Source organism: Coturnix japonica, chromosome 9, assembly GCF_001577835.2.
Source record: "Coturnix japonica isolate 7356 chromosome 9, Coturnix japonica 2.1, whole genome shotgun sequence".
Classification (NCBI taxonomy): Eukaryota; Metazoa; Chordata; class Aves; order Galliformes; family Phasianidae; genus Coturnix; species Coturnix japonica.
Window position 1 is genome coordinate 3,650,464 of NC_029524.1, and position 14,282 is coordinate 3,664,745.

Sequence of the window (14,282 nt, forward strand, 5' to 3'; positions counted from 1 at the left end):
GCAAAAGATTTTAGATCTGTTTATTCAGATACAAATTGAAAGCAGATGAATGGAGCACAGCCCCAGTTCCTCTGCTGCCTCTTCCCCTGACTACAAGAGAGAAGAGGAGAAGCAGGCAGAAAGCAGCAAATAATAATTTAGTGACAGAAGCATTGTGGTTCCCAGTTCAAACCTCTGCTTTTGGGTAGCATAGGGAGAATTAGAGCATCAGTAGGTCAGTCACAGAGGAAAATGAGTAATTTCTAGCCAGCTGTCACCACCCTTGGGCACAGAAGCATTAACTGACAGGTTCCAATCCTGTATGTACAAAACAATCCTTGTAAACAGATCTGCAGTCTGCAGCATGCACTAAGGAAACTACTTAGGCAACGTTCTGTTGCACTTTGCATTAAGTCAATTCTCCTCCATGGTTTACCTCATTCCAAATTCCATTTGTGCAGCAGAGCTGTTATCTTAAAGCAGCTACAACATCCAATATCATGTTGGACCTTCCTTCTGAAGACATGCTGTCTTATGCCGACTTCTTTGGCGTGACTGCTGGAAATGGGTTTCTATGGGTTAGCTCCTACAGTGCCTTGCCCTGTGCTAACTCTGCAGGTAGGGGAGCTTTGCAGCAGAGCAAATGGAAAGGTAGCAACGCAGCTATGAAGCCTACTCAACCTTCAGGCAACTTTTCTGATTTGGAAAGGGAATGTCTAACAGGAGTAGCTGGAGGAACTGCTCAACAACCCACAGAAGATACCTCGAGGAATTGTATAACTTTTTTTTTTTAATTATTATTTTTTAATTATTTCAACAGGACTATTCACTAGATGCTATGCCAGCACTCTGGGACACGTGGCAGGCATGTGGCTGGCAGATCTCAGTTGTCCTGTTTCACCTCTCCCCTGTGGTGGGCTTTTTTCCCCCCCAGGGCTGTGGATTCCAGTTATCTGCTCAAAGCACCTTTCCTGAAGATACTTGGTATGGACATAAATCCATAGCAGAAGCACAGTGTGTTACCAACTCACTCAGAGAGAACACACATTTTCTATACTCCTCCCCTTCCTTCTGCTGTTAGTTGAAACTGCAATGTGCTTCTCCAGCAGCACAGGTCCATACTTTCCCAGACAGCATTTTGCTTATTGAAATTACCATGATTGATAAGTTACCCCAGCTCCCCTTGGACAGGATGTGAGCAGGAGAGGGGTACTGCACCTGTGAGAAAGCGCTGTGCACTGCAAAGCATGGGCAGGAGTTTCTCTGTAGGAAACAGCCACCTGCACTCTGGGGCTTTCACAGCTGTCTCACTGGGATGTGTCTACTGTTAATTTGCATTGTGAGCTGCAGTCCAGATTGGCCACTGAGAAGAGAAGCTGCTAAAGGGAATAACTGTACATGTCACCTACTAAATGAGGGGTGGCTCTATTTAAGCTTCAGAGAGAAGCCCCTTGTGTAAGGATTTAGCGCTCTAAAGATTTCTACGGCTTCCCCAGAAGGCCAACTGACCTGCTGATGTAACAGATAGGCTTTGAACTCCTAGGCACCACTGCATCCACTTCCAGCAGGCGTTTTCTGCTGAGAAATCTCAATTCCAGCCAGTAAGGCTGCAACACCCACTTGGTTCTTCATCCCAATGCAGACAATGCACACTCTGCTCAGAGGCTGCACAGAATGCCAGGATGGACAAGAGGAAAGGATGGCAGCAAGCACCTATGAAAACCGGTAGCCCCAGGCTCTCCAAGGAGCTTCCCTCCCCCCACTTCTCCCCACATGTAACACAGATTTGCAGAGTCAGTTTCCTATTTGTTTTCAGAGGGATAAGATCTCAAAGTCTTCATCTTCTGAGTCAAAGAACCTTTCCAGTCTGTCGGCATCGGAGGAGTCTGCAAGAGAAGAAAGCATTACCTCCATGGGGTGCAGTGACTGCTCAGCAGTGCAGTAACTACTAGCTGCTTAACATGAGTGTCACAGACCCACACGCTTAAGAGGCTCTGTGACATGTTTTGATGTAGACAAGGATCAACAGACAGTAAAAGCAAATAAAGCATTCTTACAGAATAGGACAGTGAAGTAAGAAAGACTTTGGAAGTTCATGCTAAGAGACAGCAAGGAAGCAATGAATGCAGGATGCAGGTGACAGGATGCAGTCCAATGCCTGGTGACAGGGTAAGCTTGCCCACAAATAACTCACTCCTCTTGGCACAATTTGCAGGAAATACTGAGCAATGTTCACTTGCATTGCTAACATGATAAGCAGAGCCTGGCAGCCGAAGTAGTGCCTAGCACTTGTTGCTTTTTGCATCACCAGGACTAAGCAAATGCACAGGGAAAGAATCCCCTGCACTTGGATATATACATGACCAGCCTGATCTTTGTCAATTTTGAATACCCAGAAGCTCAGTTTTCAAGTGGACCATTCCAATTTCTTTAAGCATCTCTTTAGAAATTAAAAATCCACACTGATATAGTAGCCTGAGCCTTTTTTAATGCAGTCACCATTCAGACTCCTCCTAAAAATCACCCTGAGATACCATGGGAATCTGAACCACTGGTTGAAAAACCAAAGAATTAAACTGACCAAAAAGCTCCAGACCAACTATGAGGGCAAAGGGGAACACAGCAGAAGTCTGTGTGTAGTTACACAGCTTCCAGAAAACCAAAAGGACAAACTCCCCTTAGCTCTGCCTCCTTGCACAGCCTTACCTGGTGTGAGATTCAGAACGTCGGGGTTGGAGAAATGTGATGGCTGGCGTTCAACCAGTTCAAACATGGGCAGTGCTCCTCTTACCAGGGACAGCTGTGGAGAAAGAGCAGAGCCATGAGAACCTGCAGCACCGTACTCAGAGCACTCTGGTTTGTTAGGGGAGAGATATTCATCTGCTGGAACTTCTTTGCAGCTGAAAAAATGATTTCTCAAGTGTTCATATCAGCGGCAGAATTTCAGAGCTAGAATCCTGGTGTCTTAAACATATGCTTAAAATGGGATCATGCTGCAGAGAACAGGCTCTCTGTGCAGCACTTTGGAACCAGTAATACCCTGTATTCTTTTCCCAGCAATATAAATACAAACCTTTTTGATTTGGTGGCACCAATCATTAAAGTCCTCCTCTGTGTGGCAGAAGAAGCCCTGTAACAAGAAATTATCATTATAGAATGACCAGGACTGTGAGCAGTTACAATGACTAACTGCTTGGTATCAAGGTGTGGCTTACAATGCCCTGTTGAACTGAGCACTCCCCACAGGCTTATGGTACACTGTTCAAGAGCTGATCAATTTAATGGTCTGCTCTGCTGCAGAAGGAAAACTGCCTGGAGATCACCCAACCTATCACCTCAGCCAGATCCCTGTGAAACAAGGACCTGCTATTTCAGATATGGGCAGAAAACAAGCAGCAGGGACGCACCACTGCAATGGAGGGGTCGAGCTCAGCGATGCTCATTCTGCAGGGAGGGTGCTGGCAGTGGAAGCTTTCATCAGGGAGACAGCCACTGTCACTGGGCTCCACTGCAGGCTGCGTAGTGTGGGGATCCAGGTAAATGAGCTCCTCACCTGGGCAGACAGGCAACGAGACATCAACAGGAAGAACCATTAGTTATTTTTCTGAGAAGCAAATAGTGAGATTAAAAGAAAGGGGGAAAAGCATTAAATGAGCCAGCTCCTGAAATCCCAAGGAGGAACCCATCATTTACTAGGGGCATCTTGCTTTTGGCCATCTCATCCAAAGAGCCAGCATGAGCAGAACCATGGCACCCACTCCATCTGTGTTCAAGGCACGTGCAAATACACAGCCAAATCCCTGAAGGGGGGTCAGCTCTGAACCTAGGAAGAGCCTGTGAACACATCATTACAGACAGGATCTACTATTATATGGTGAAAGTGTTCAGTTTGTACTTTTGCCCCCATTCAAAGGTACATCACTCAAGATCCTCACAGGGTTTCAGCTCATAGCAGCCTTTCACACTTCCAGCAGAACAAATGAAACCTGCAGCACACACTGCAGGCTGAGCAGGAGAGCTGTACTGCTCCATAAACATTTTTAGCTGTGGGGAGATGCTTGGAAAGTCGTTGCAGTACTTTGGGCACTCACCTACATAACCAATGAAGTAGTGAGCACTGTTTGGTTTGCCTCCAATAACTCCGAGGGACTGGGGCATCATGAAGCAGTGCTGGAAAAGCAAGACAGAAAACACACAGCTGATAGACAGTGAGACAGCAAGTGGTAACAAGGGCAAACATTTAAAAACACAGCAGGGAAAAAAAAGACTGGGACACTGAAAAATCTGCAACTACTGAAGCAATAAATCCAACACTTTCCTGACAAAAACCCGTAAGTATCTATATCCTGACCTCTGAAAATGGTAATCTCTAAATATATTTTTCTTCCAGAAGCAACTTAATTCACAGCAGTGTCTTTAAGCATCAGAATATCAAGAATCAGCTCCAGATCCCCTACCTTTAGTGTTTCAATATAGGCTTCATTGATCTCTGTGAGCCCAAGGCGGAGAGGTATCAGCAGCACCAATGGTTTCCACAGTGAGTGCTTATCTCTAACCCCTGCTTCCTCTGGGTACCCATTATAGAGCATGTCTGCCTCTGCAGCAGGGCAGGCTGCAGCTCCAGCACAGGAGAAGTTGGACTGGCACAACCGCCCTACAAAAAAGGAACACGAGCAGAAAACATCAAAAACAACCTCAGTTTCTAAACCTCGCGTAATCCTGTTCCAGCTCTGATCAACAACTGCTAATTTCCAAAAGCCAAAAGAGTTAACAAGGTCCACCACTGTGATCCTGTTATGGTGCCCCCTGCAGGGTTTCTGGACAAGCTCAGCATTTCATTTCTTCCATCAAGATTGTGCCAAAGCACGTAACTCCCAGCCACCATCTGGTGGGCCATTAAAATGCAAGTTCTTCCTGCAGGTGAACAGCTGAGCAACACCATGTGTCAACACAGGTGGATGACTTGCTTGGGACATTCAATGAAAGTCCAGAATTCAGAGAGCATCTAGACAGGGAGAGGAAAAAAACAACTGCTGTGTTCAGTTCCAGGGAAGTACTGAGAGGCTGTTAGGCCAATTGAACTGAATGAGGAAAATTTCCTGCATTAAGCCATAATATCCTCACCTGTAACAAGCACTGCAACAAGATATAAACGTGGCATTTGCATTGAGATCTTAATTTTCCTAAGCCTCACTAAAACCTTCACAGATTCCACCAGGGGTCATTCAGGAGCCGGTTTAGAAACCCCAAAGGGGTGATCAGTAGAATCTGCAATTTTAGCACGAGCTTTGCCTGTAAGATGTGGAGCAGTATAAATCCTCAGGGCATATCTATGACACACACTGTGCATCCTCACTCTACAGGCTCGGTGAACAGACAGGCAGCCTGGGATGTAACCAGATTATGTAGATTCTGGTACAGAACCATCTCCAAGCCTGTTTGCCTCACAGGCTAATTTCATTACTTGCCAGGTGAGTGCATGCATGTGAAGAAATGAAACAAAACCAGAAAAACTCACAGCATTTCAATCATTAATTTAAGGCAATTAGACAAAATGCCAGAGGCTCATTCAATTTATTCTTGGCCTAACCTGAATACCAGGAGAATCTGGCAGGTAGGACACGATGTAAACAAGCACCTTCGTCACAGCAATTAGCACAGGATGCTCGCTCACTGCTACAAGCTTCAAATGCAGCTGAAGAAGGAGAATGTTACCTCCAAGGTTAGAAGAAGAAGGACTTTGAGCTAAAGCCTCAGTAAGAGAGAATCCGCACTGAAGTTTGCAATTACTCCCTATGTTGTTTGTCCCTTTCGAAGGGAGGATGTGTATGTATGCAGCCTATGAGCACATTTCCAATACAAGAGACAGACTTAGAAGGCTGTGATGGCTGTTTTCACTGCTGCAGCAAAAGGTTATTCTTGTCCTTATGCTGACCTTTGTTCAGTCCAAGATCACCAGCACATATCTAGGACTATTATACTTCAGGTTAGACAGGCACTTCTCAGACTACCTGATAAGAGACTTCACTATGATGCACTCTAGTGACAAGTCCTTGTCTGTTAATTGATTTTGGCTCCACGGCAGCCAAAGTCAATCTATGTGACAGCTGCCACAGTCTCACATGCAACTTTGCAACAGCTCAAGCATCCTCTGGACTGTTCTGTGTGCTGTTTCAGAATACTACTCCGGCAGAAAACACTGCATAGTTTTGTGCTGTGTAAGCACGTTGCCTCACGAGCCTAAAGCAAAAACAGGGGAAGGCTTGTGCAGCCAGGGCAACAAAGGGCTGCAGCAAACAGCCATTCCACCACTCACTTCAGTTACTGGGGCACTACAGCCTGAGCAAGCATGCTAGAGATGAACACACTGCACAGCCTTCAAAGACATCCAGGCGTCAGAATGCAACAAGCAAACAAACAAAAAGGAAAATAAAAATGAGTGAGCACTCCTTTAAAAGTGCATCTTTAAAAGATATCTCCAGAGACAAGTCTCTTCATTCTCCATTTTTCCTGTTTAGAGAGAAGTTCTGGTTTTCTTGTGCTGCTTAGTAGCAGAGACATTCCTACCCCATTATACACATAAGGAAGCAGCCATTTACCACTGCCTACCTATGGCCACAAACAGTTTGTCACTACCTTCCAAGCAGCTCCCACCTATTGTCTGAAAGTCAGCAGCTCCTTCTTTCCAGATCCACAGGACACAGTGCCAAGTCTGAGGTTTATCAGACAGAGCAGAAGTGGAAGAAGGAGCTTTCCTGCCCTAGAAAAGCAAATCCCATCCAGGTTTAGTGCACTTGGCCACCACTTTAATACAGAACATTTACTGTATGCTTCTAGTGTTGCATGACTGCATGCTTTCCAGTTCTTTTCTGGCTTCTTGCTGTCACAGGATACATTATATTCTACCCACATTTGATACTTACTGATTTCTTCCATCACAACAGTGTTATCCATGGCTATATGTACTGCCAGTGAACTCCACGTATCAAAAGTAGCAAGTTTTCTATAGGAAAGGAAAAAAAACTTAGATTAGGAACAATCATTTTTTTTACCAATTATGCTGTGTTGGTTGGTGACAGGAGAATGTTTAGGATGTTCTGAACACACAGGATATCTCAATTAGACAGTCCTGCTCCTCTGCTTGTCACCATGGAATCCAGGCAGCAAATACTTAAACTTTCCTCCTCTGATGCACTGGTGACTCAATGGCTCATTGGCAGCCTTTTGACAATGATGACAGAAGCAGTTCAGATATCAGCAGAGATCCAAACAGCAGTGAGCATCTACTCTGACACCTGCTTCTGGTCTGCTGCAAAGAGCACTGCACTCTGTTCTAGAAGTAAGCATGTTAACATGAGCACTGTGGAAAGGAAATGGATTGCCAGGGGGTTGTCCTCAATTTGAAATCAGTTTTCTGTCACAACCTGCCTGCCATATTCTGAATAAAAGAAGGACTCCTCTCAAGTTCCCATCAGCCAAGTCAATAAGGTCAAGCAACTGACTGCTAAGAGCATTAAGACAAAGTTGCACTTCATCCAGTGGGTAGAGACCTGTGAAGCAGGAGGTAATACAAAGTCACTGCTTTGTTTGAAAGAAATAAGGGTCAAATCCAGCACTTACTTAAGTACTTGTGCAACTGTGTTTGGTCCATACCACTGACCAATGGATTTCCCCTCTCCAACTCCCATCTGGGCTGCAGGAGAAGAAAAAATAATTTAGCAAAGAATTTCACCTACATTTTGCTCCTTCCTAATCAGGATTTTTATCTAATGGAGTAGAGATCTCACTTGAAAACACTCTGGAGTCAGCAGAATCCACCCTTTCATGGCTTACTGTGGTGTCAGTGGAAAAGACAAGCATATCCTCAATGAAAGTAAAGCAAATCTTTTCCCAAAGAGGGAATACAGAAATCCAAATGGCAATGTTACCTCAAGAGAAACCATTCTTAGTGTGATTATCAAGAACAACCCAGTTACAGGTAACATATTGTTCACTGTAGATGAAGCTATAGGTGTCTTAACGCTTCATAGAAAAAAATTTAATCAGGCTGTCTTTTTCTTTTGCTGGAGAAATTTATACTGAGGTGAGATCCTTCCTTAGTCTATCTGCTATTTCTGAAAATACCTTCATCCAGCAGCCTTCTCACATTACAAGGTCTTGGTGAGAACAGCAGCCACGTGCTTTTCTCTCACCTTGGCTAAATAGGATACAGAAACTGATGCTGAATATAACCCTAAAGCGTTACACAAACCTGAAGGTCTGAGTGGAGGCAAGAAGAAAAATCCATCACAGGTCATAACAAAGACTGGGAGTTTCAGATTATATCAGAAAATAAGCACTGTGTCAGAAAATAACGCACTAGGTTTTTCAGCTAAGCTACAGAAATAAACACAAAATGATGCTCTTTGCTCACAGAAAACTCAGACAGGATATTCCCCCCACGTTTCTTGGCACCCAGCGTCCTTACCTATCTGGTGAATGGAGTAGTAGCTGTCTTTTTTGTCAATGAAGGCATTAAGAACACTGAAGTAATTATCTGTCTGCCTCTTGCCTTTTATCCACCTCCAGTCTAAAGCAAACAAGGGGGTACGTGAAACATCAACATCAAACCACGAATTTCAACAGGCAAAAACAAAACAGAAAAAAGAGCTTTTCACAGCTGAGATGAAAGAACATCACACAGAAAAAGAAGAATCAGAAAACATAAACTCTACCTCTGTCCCACAAATGAAAAATAAGACAACCATTTCCCATAGTGGGCATTCAGAAGAAAACCAGGAGGTCTCATTACTTCTGAATTTCTGGGAAGTTATTTTCTTAATCAACAACCACCAAAGAAATCCAGTACAGACCAAGTATGGTTCAAATGCAAGAACAGAAGTTGTCAGGCAGAAGAAACCAGACACAAAGATGACTTCCTGACAAGTTAAAAACCACATTATCCGCTGTTTTGGTAGGACTTTTTAAACTTCAAGTATATTAAAAGGCCCCTTAAGAAAAGCCTAGCACTTGCTTGGTGTCAGTGGATTTAGCTAGCATGTTACAGGACTCTCCTTTGTTTTATGGCTTGAACAACTACATTTAATTCATGTAGGGCTGGAGACAGCTGCAGGAAGAAACCTACCGGAAAGTTTCCAGTAGAGTTTTCACACATCAGCCCTGAACTTGAGAAAACTCAGGGGAAAGTTACAGAGCCCTCAGCAATTTCCAGCTGCTATCATTAGAAGCATTGCACTTGTGCGAGCACATGGCCCTGGAAGTCAGTTCTCTGGTTTACCTCTTCCCAAATGCCTGCAGACCAAGGCCTGAGCAAAGATCATCTGACCACACCGCAACATGCAGCCCCAGCCTGTATCAGATGTGGGACCGGTTCCTCCTGGAAACAAGGACAGAAAGCAAGTATGTAAGGAATGGAACAACACAGCCAAGAGAGAAAAAAGGAAAGTGCTGTAAGGCTGCATGGGTAGCAGAACTATCCAGGAAACTGGGCAAGGAACAAGGACTATGCAAGCTCACAAACCCAAAGCTGAGAAATCAAAACACTGTTACCAGTGACTAGACTCATAGCATTCCTAAAACACAAAGATCTTTAACATTAAACGACAAGGGAGAAAAAAAAAACAACTTCAAAGGAAATTCAAGCAACTCAACTAGAAAGACAGCTGAATTTCCCATGAGCATAGCAGCCTTTGAGTCTACTGGCAGATTCTCAACCTAAGTCAGAGACATTCCAAAACAGAGGTGCTTGTTACAGACCACTTGTTATAATGCTCATTTTGAGAAGGGAACTCATTACACAAGATTAATCAGTCACAAGGAATTCCCACATCAGATGATGACTGGATGAGATTCCAAACAGCACACAGAGTTAGATTAAAGAAAAAAAATAAAACAAATCTTCCAGCAAGAACAACAAACGTCCTACATAACATTGGAGAATAAGCTGGATATTAACTCTCACATTTACAACAAGAGAGCTTACAGACAGACATTCAAACAGTCAGGAGTCAGAGAATTATTTTCTCCTTATCCTTTCTGTGAAAGTGAATCAAAACCTGGCTTAATATTCATCTCAAAATCAGTTTTCTTGAGATCATCTGCACGTCCTCTAACCCAAATGAAGTCACTGGAAATTTCCTGCTGGGTTGGACTGTTATTACAATCAGGCCAACATCACTTCCAGGATGCATTTAGACTTACCAATGGCAGGAAAGTTCTTTCTGTAGGTGAACCAAAGCCGAGAGGTCACATCCAACAGGATCTCTTCTTTCTCTGAAAGTTGTTTTTAAGACAGAAATTCATGTACAAAGATGGCACCAAACACACCAAAGCCCATCTCCCACCCAGCCTTCTCATTAAGTGTTCTGCTCTGCACGCAGCCTGCAGGCCCAGACAGACAAAATTTGCCTGAGGAATGCAAAAGTGCCACAAGGCAGAAGCAGCTTTTTCCCTTAAAAAATACTACAACCAATCAAAAACACCACAGTTACAGGTAAACTGTGAAGCAGAAAACAGTTTTCTTGCCTTTTCTGAGCTATCCACTTGCCAATAACTACTAAACAGCAACTTTCCATGCAAAGACATGCTAGAGTCTACAGAGGCTGCCAGACAGAAGGAAGCATGGAGGTTACAATCTGCATGCTTTGACAGCATACGGGCTCTGCTCTGTGCCTGCAAGGTCTGCAGTCACCTAGCTGCACATAAAACATGTAACACTAATAGAATCTTCTGCAGTGTCAAAGCATCGTGCATGCAAAATACCTGTAAAGACGCTGTATTTCCTGCCTAGGATCCAAACAGGCTCTTTGGTCTCAGGGAAGTCTTCATATTCAAACCTGAGAGTGTCATAGGTAAGAGTAGCTGGAATAGAAAGAAAAAGACATATATATCATTCATTGTTTTGTCCTCGCTGTTTGAAAATCAAACATAAACAGTACTTGCAGAGCCAGAACTGCTGTGATATAACTTACCCTCAGAGCACCCAGTGAGAAACAGTTTGGCTCCCACTATAGTCATAAACTGCAAAACTCAGGAAGCCCACACACCCATGGCTCTCACCTGCTGCTCCACAAGCAAGGAAACAGAGGAGCTTCCAGGTTAGATCAGCTCCAAGTTTTGCCCAGTAAAAACTGAGTAGGTCAAGAAAACATCAAGGGCTTCAGCCATTAACTGCACTGCTTCTCAGCACAGCTATCACTGTGCACAGCAACACTCATCAGCTACAGCACTGCGGTCCTCTTTTCATGGGAACAAAGCAACTGAGATGCTTCTTCCTGAGAAGATACAGCTTTTGGTGATGAAATATGAGAAGCGTGAACTGCATTAAGCTGGAAACCAAAGCTCGCTCCTCAAGTCAGCCCATCCTCAGAGGCCATGAGCTGAAGCACAAGCCATCACCTCTCCCCAAAACAGTCTGCAGCTTCAGCAGATGAAGTGTTGCCCTTACAGGCATCAGGCTAAAAGTGAGGAATGCAAACTGGCACACAGGTTTGAGCTTCCAAGTGACAGACACACCTGCTTTATACTTGCTCCTTTCACAACATGGCATCCATCAGCACCCAAACATCCATCGCTTCTTAAACCAGCACTGAGCATTGATTGCTGCACTCTGCAGAACACACACAGCACACGATGCCCTTGGATCAGGGCAGCTTAAGCCTTGTGCAAAAGACAGGTAAAAGGCATGGGTAGGAGGAGGGAAGGGAAGGAGCTGGATGTGCTGTGCTCCACTACGTCTATATTTGGGAAATCTTGGAAGTGAACCTCAGGGGGTGGAGCAGGCTGGCTTTAAAACACCTTGAAGGTTAAGAATTGCACCTAATTTCAATTCTTAAACAAGCTGCAAGTTAAATTTAAAACAGAGCTAAGTTAGCCAGTTCTGCAACTGTTAAAGCAAATATTTCTAATACCAAACCTATTAACATCTGCAGCCATTTGGCCTGGGGTTGAAACAGGAAGACAGACTACACAGCCACAAGTTCCATTCATTCCCACCTCCCACAGAAGCCATCAGCCACGGTGAACACCCACTGCTGCCCACGAGTCCACCTGCCATCACAGCAGATGCCACCGTGCTCACGAGCAGGTGTGCACAGATGAGTCTGTCTCTCTCTCCCAGCTGTTCCTCACTTGCCTTTCCAAAATCACCATCTGGAGCTCCAGTAAATGATGACCTGGTTGATTTGCATAGAATTAATGGGAGCTCCAGAAGGGCTCTGCCCCTCCTCTTTCCAGGACCTCGGATTAGGATGCCCTGTGCTACACCCAGGCAAACAAGCTGTACAAGACATTCCAGCTCCTGCAGGTACCTCATCGGCCTCTGGGCTCTCACAATTGGAAACCAGCTCCTAATGTTGGAGAGAACCCATAAGCAGCAGCAAGACAACACCAGTCAGACCAACTCCCATGTAAGCAGGAGCCCTGGGAACACAAGCACAGAGTGAGCTCCTAAATCTAATTCTGAACAAATTCCCCTAATAGATGTGACGTTACTACACAGGAAGGGACCAGTGAGCTGCATGGGCCTGTCCATAAATAACACCAGGAGTTCACAAAGCAGAAATCCTCTTTGAAGATGCTCTTCTGGCAGCTGCAGAAGTCAGGTGAGATCAGCAGTTCTTCCTCAGGCACTGATCCAAAACTTCACCTTCAGGAAGCCCTCGATCTGTTTTCAAGGCTGACCTCTGCGCATGCAGGACAGCAGAGCAGCAGCCTCTGCAGGAGATCCACAGACACACACACCACAATGGCTCAGCTCCCCCCAGCACACAGTGGATTTGAAGTGAAATGAGTGAAAGTCTGAGCCATGCAGAGCACACCCTCAGAACGGCAGATTCACCCTCCAGGAGTGTCAGACATGCTGTGAGTTGGATCTTTGCCACACGGGCACACCTTGCATGGGATCTGCTGGAGCATCCCAAAGCCCTGATGGAAAAGGCAAAGCCTTCTGTGTGCCAAACTTACACTGTTTTAGCCAAACAAGAACTGGTTTTCTGTCAACTTGTCAACACTGGAACGAATGCTTCTCGGGCAGCAAAAGCACAGGGCTGCCTTCCCCAAGTCCTTCAGACCCACTGAACATCAGCAAAAGTAGTGGGAAGAGACAGATGGTCACCCCTCAAGGCTGACAAAAGTACATCAGAAAGGGAATCAGAGTGGAGAGGATGAAAGCTACCAGAAGCAGGATGTGTCTGATGGTCAGGAAGGTAAATCTATTGTACCAGAGAAGTTCAAAGCTGAAAAATGCTTGTAAAGCAGATGGTGAAGAACAGCCTGAACACTTACTTTTGGTCCCTCCTTTTTCCTAAGCCCTTTCAGACAAGACAAATTGCGGTTATCTGAATGAAAACAAGGAGTTAAGGCACGGGGAGGCTGAGCAGTTTGAGGCCTATCATTGGGCCAGAGGGCTCTGGTGCTCCTTGCCTCACAGCCCAGCTCTGCAGAGGAGATGCTGCAGAGCGATGCCCCGCTATCACTGCATGGTTTTTTCTTCCCTTGATAAGCCTTGCTGTGCTTACATAAAGGGCAGCAAACACACCCGCTGGCTCCGGTTGTGTTGTATCACTTGTCAGAACATGCATCGTTCCCAGGTGTGAGACACTGATGTGACAGCACACAAGGACGTGCTGGCACAAAGCAGGGACTCAGCCCTACCGCAGCTCCACACTGAGGGCACGGACACTGTGAGCAGTGCAGCCATTGGGGGCACTGCCCCACACAGACACCTGCCCAGCATGAAGGAGGCCTAGGAAATGCTGTTATCACACAGCACAGCTTATCTCTGCATAGGGCAAGGGCAGGGTGGTGCTGCACCACGGCTAGTGGGATACCAGCTGCAATCTGAGTGCCAGCATGCAGGAATGCAAGAGCTCCATCATGAGCAGCTATGTGGGTACTATGGGAAGGGATGAGGGCCAGGCAGGAGAAGGGAGCAAAGATAAGACCAAGTTATCACAGAACATCCCAAGTTGGACCCACAAGGATCATCAGCTCCAACCACCTCAAGTCTCAGAGCAGTGTCCCAGCGCTCCCTGAGCTCCAGCATTAGGCCGTGCCAACTGCCATGGAGCTGTGCATGGAGCTGTACACGGAGCTGTGCACGGAGCTGTGCACGGAGCTGTACATGGAGCTGTGCATGGAGCTGTGCATGGAGCTGTACACGGAGCTGTACATGGAGCTGTGCATGGAGCTGTGCATGGAGCTGTACATGGAGCTGTGCATGGAGCTGTGCATGGAGCTGTACATGGAGCTGTGCACGGAGCTGTGCATGGAGCTGTGCATGGAGCTGTGCATGGAGCTGTACA

At 45.5% G+C, this 14,282-nt stretch overlaps 1 protein-coding gene across 1 annotated transcript in view; it reads right to left on the reverse strand.

Moving 5' to 3' along the window:
* ATG4B (autophagy related 4B cysteine peptidase) overlaps positions 1–14,282 on the reverse strand; it is a 15,048-nt gene continuing 766 nt past the window's right edge. Inside the window, exons 2-13 of the mRNA XM_015871181.2 lie at positions 10,741–10,839; positions 10,180–10,251; positions 9,257–9,355; positions 8,447–8,548; positions 7,600–7,672; positions 6,903–6,982; positions 4,437–4,633; positions 4,071–4,149; positions 3,387–3,532; positions 3,053–3,109; positions 2,686–2,779; positions 1–1,865 (exon numbers count right to left, since the gene is read on the reverse strand). Of these exons, the coding sequence (XP_015726667.1) occupies positions 1,792–1,865; positions 2,686–2,779; positions 3,053–3,109; positions 3,387–3,532; positions 4,071–4,149; positions 4,437–4,633; positions 6,903–6,982; positions 7,600–7,672; positions 8,447–8,548; positions 9,257–9,355; positions 10,180–10,251; positions 10,741–10,839 (1,172 nt within the window). The 3' untranslated portion in view covers positions 1–1,791. The remainder of the gene's footprint in view (positions 1,866–2,685; positions 2,780–3,052; positions 3,110–3,386; positions 3,533–4,070; positions 4,150–4,436; positions 4,634–6,902; positions 6,983–7,599; positions 7,673–8,446; positions 8,549–9,256; positions 9,356–10,179; positions 10,252–10,740; positions 10,840–14,282) is intronic.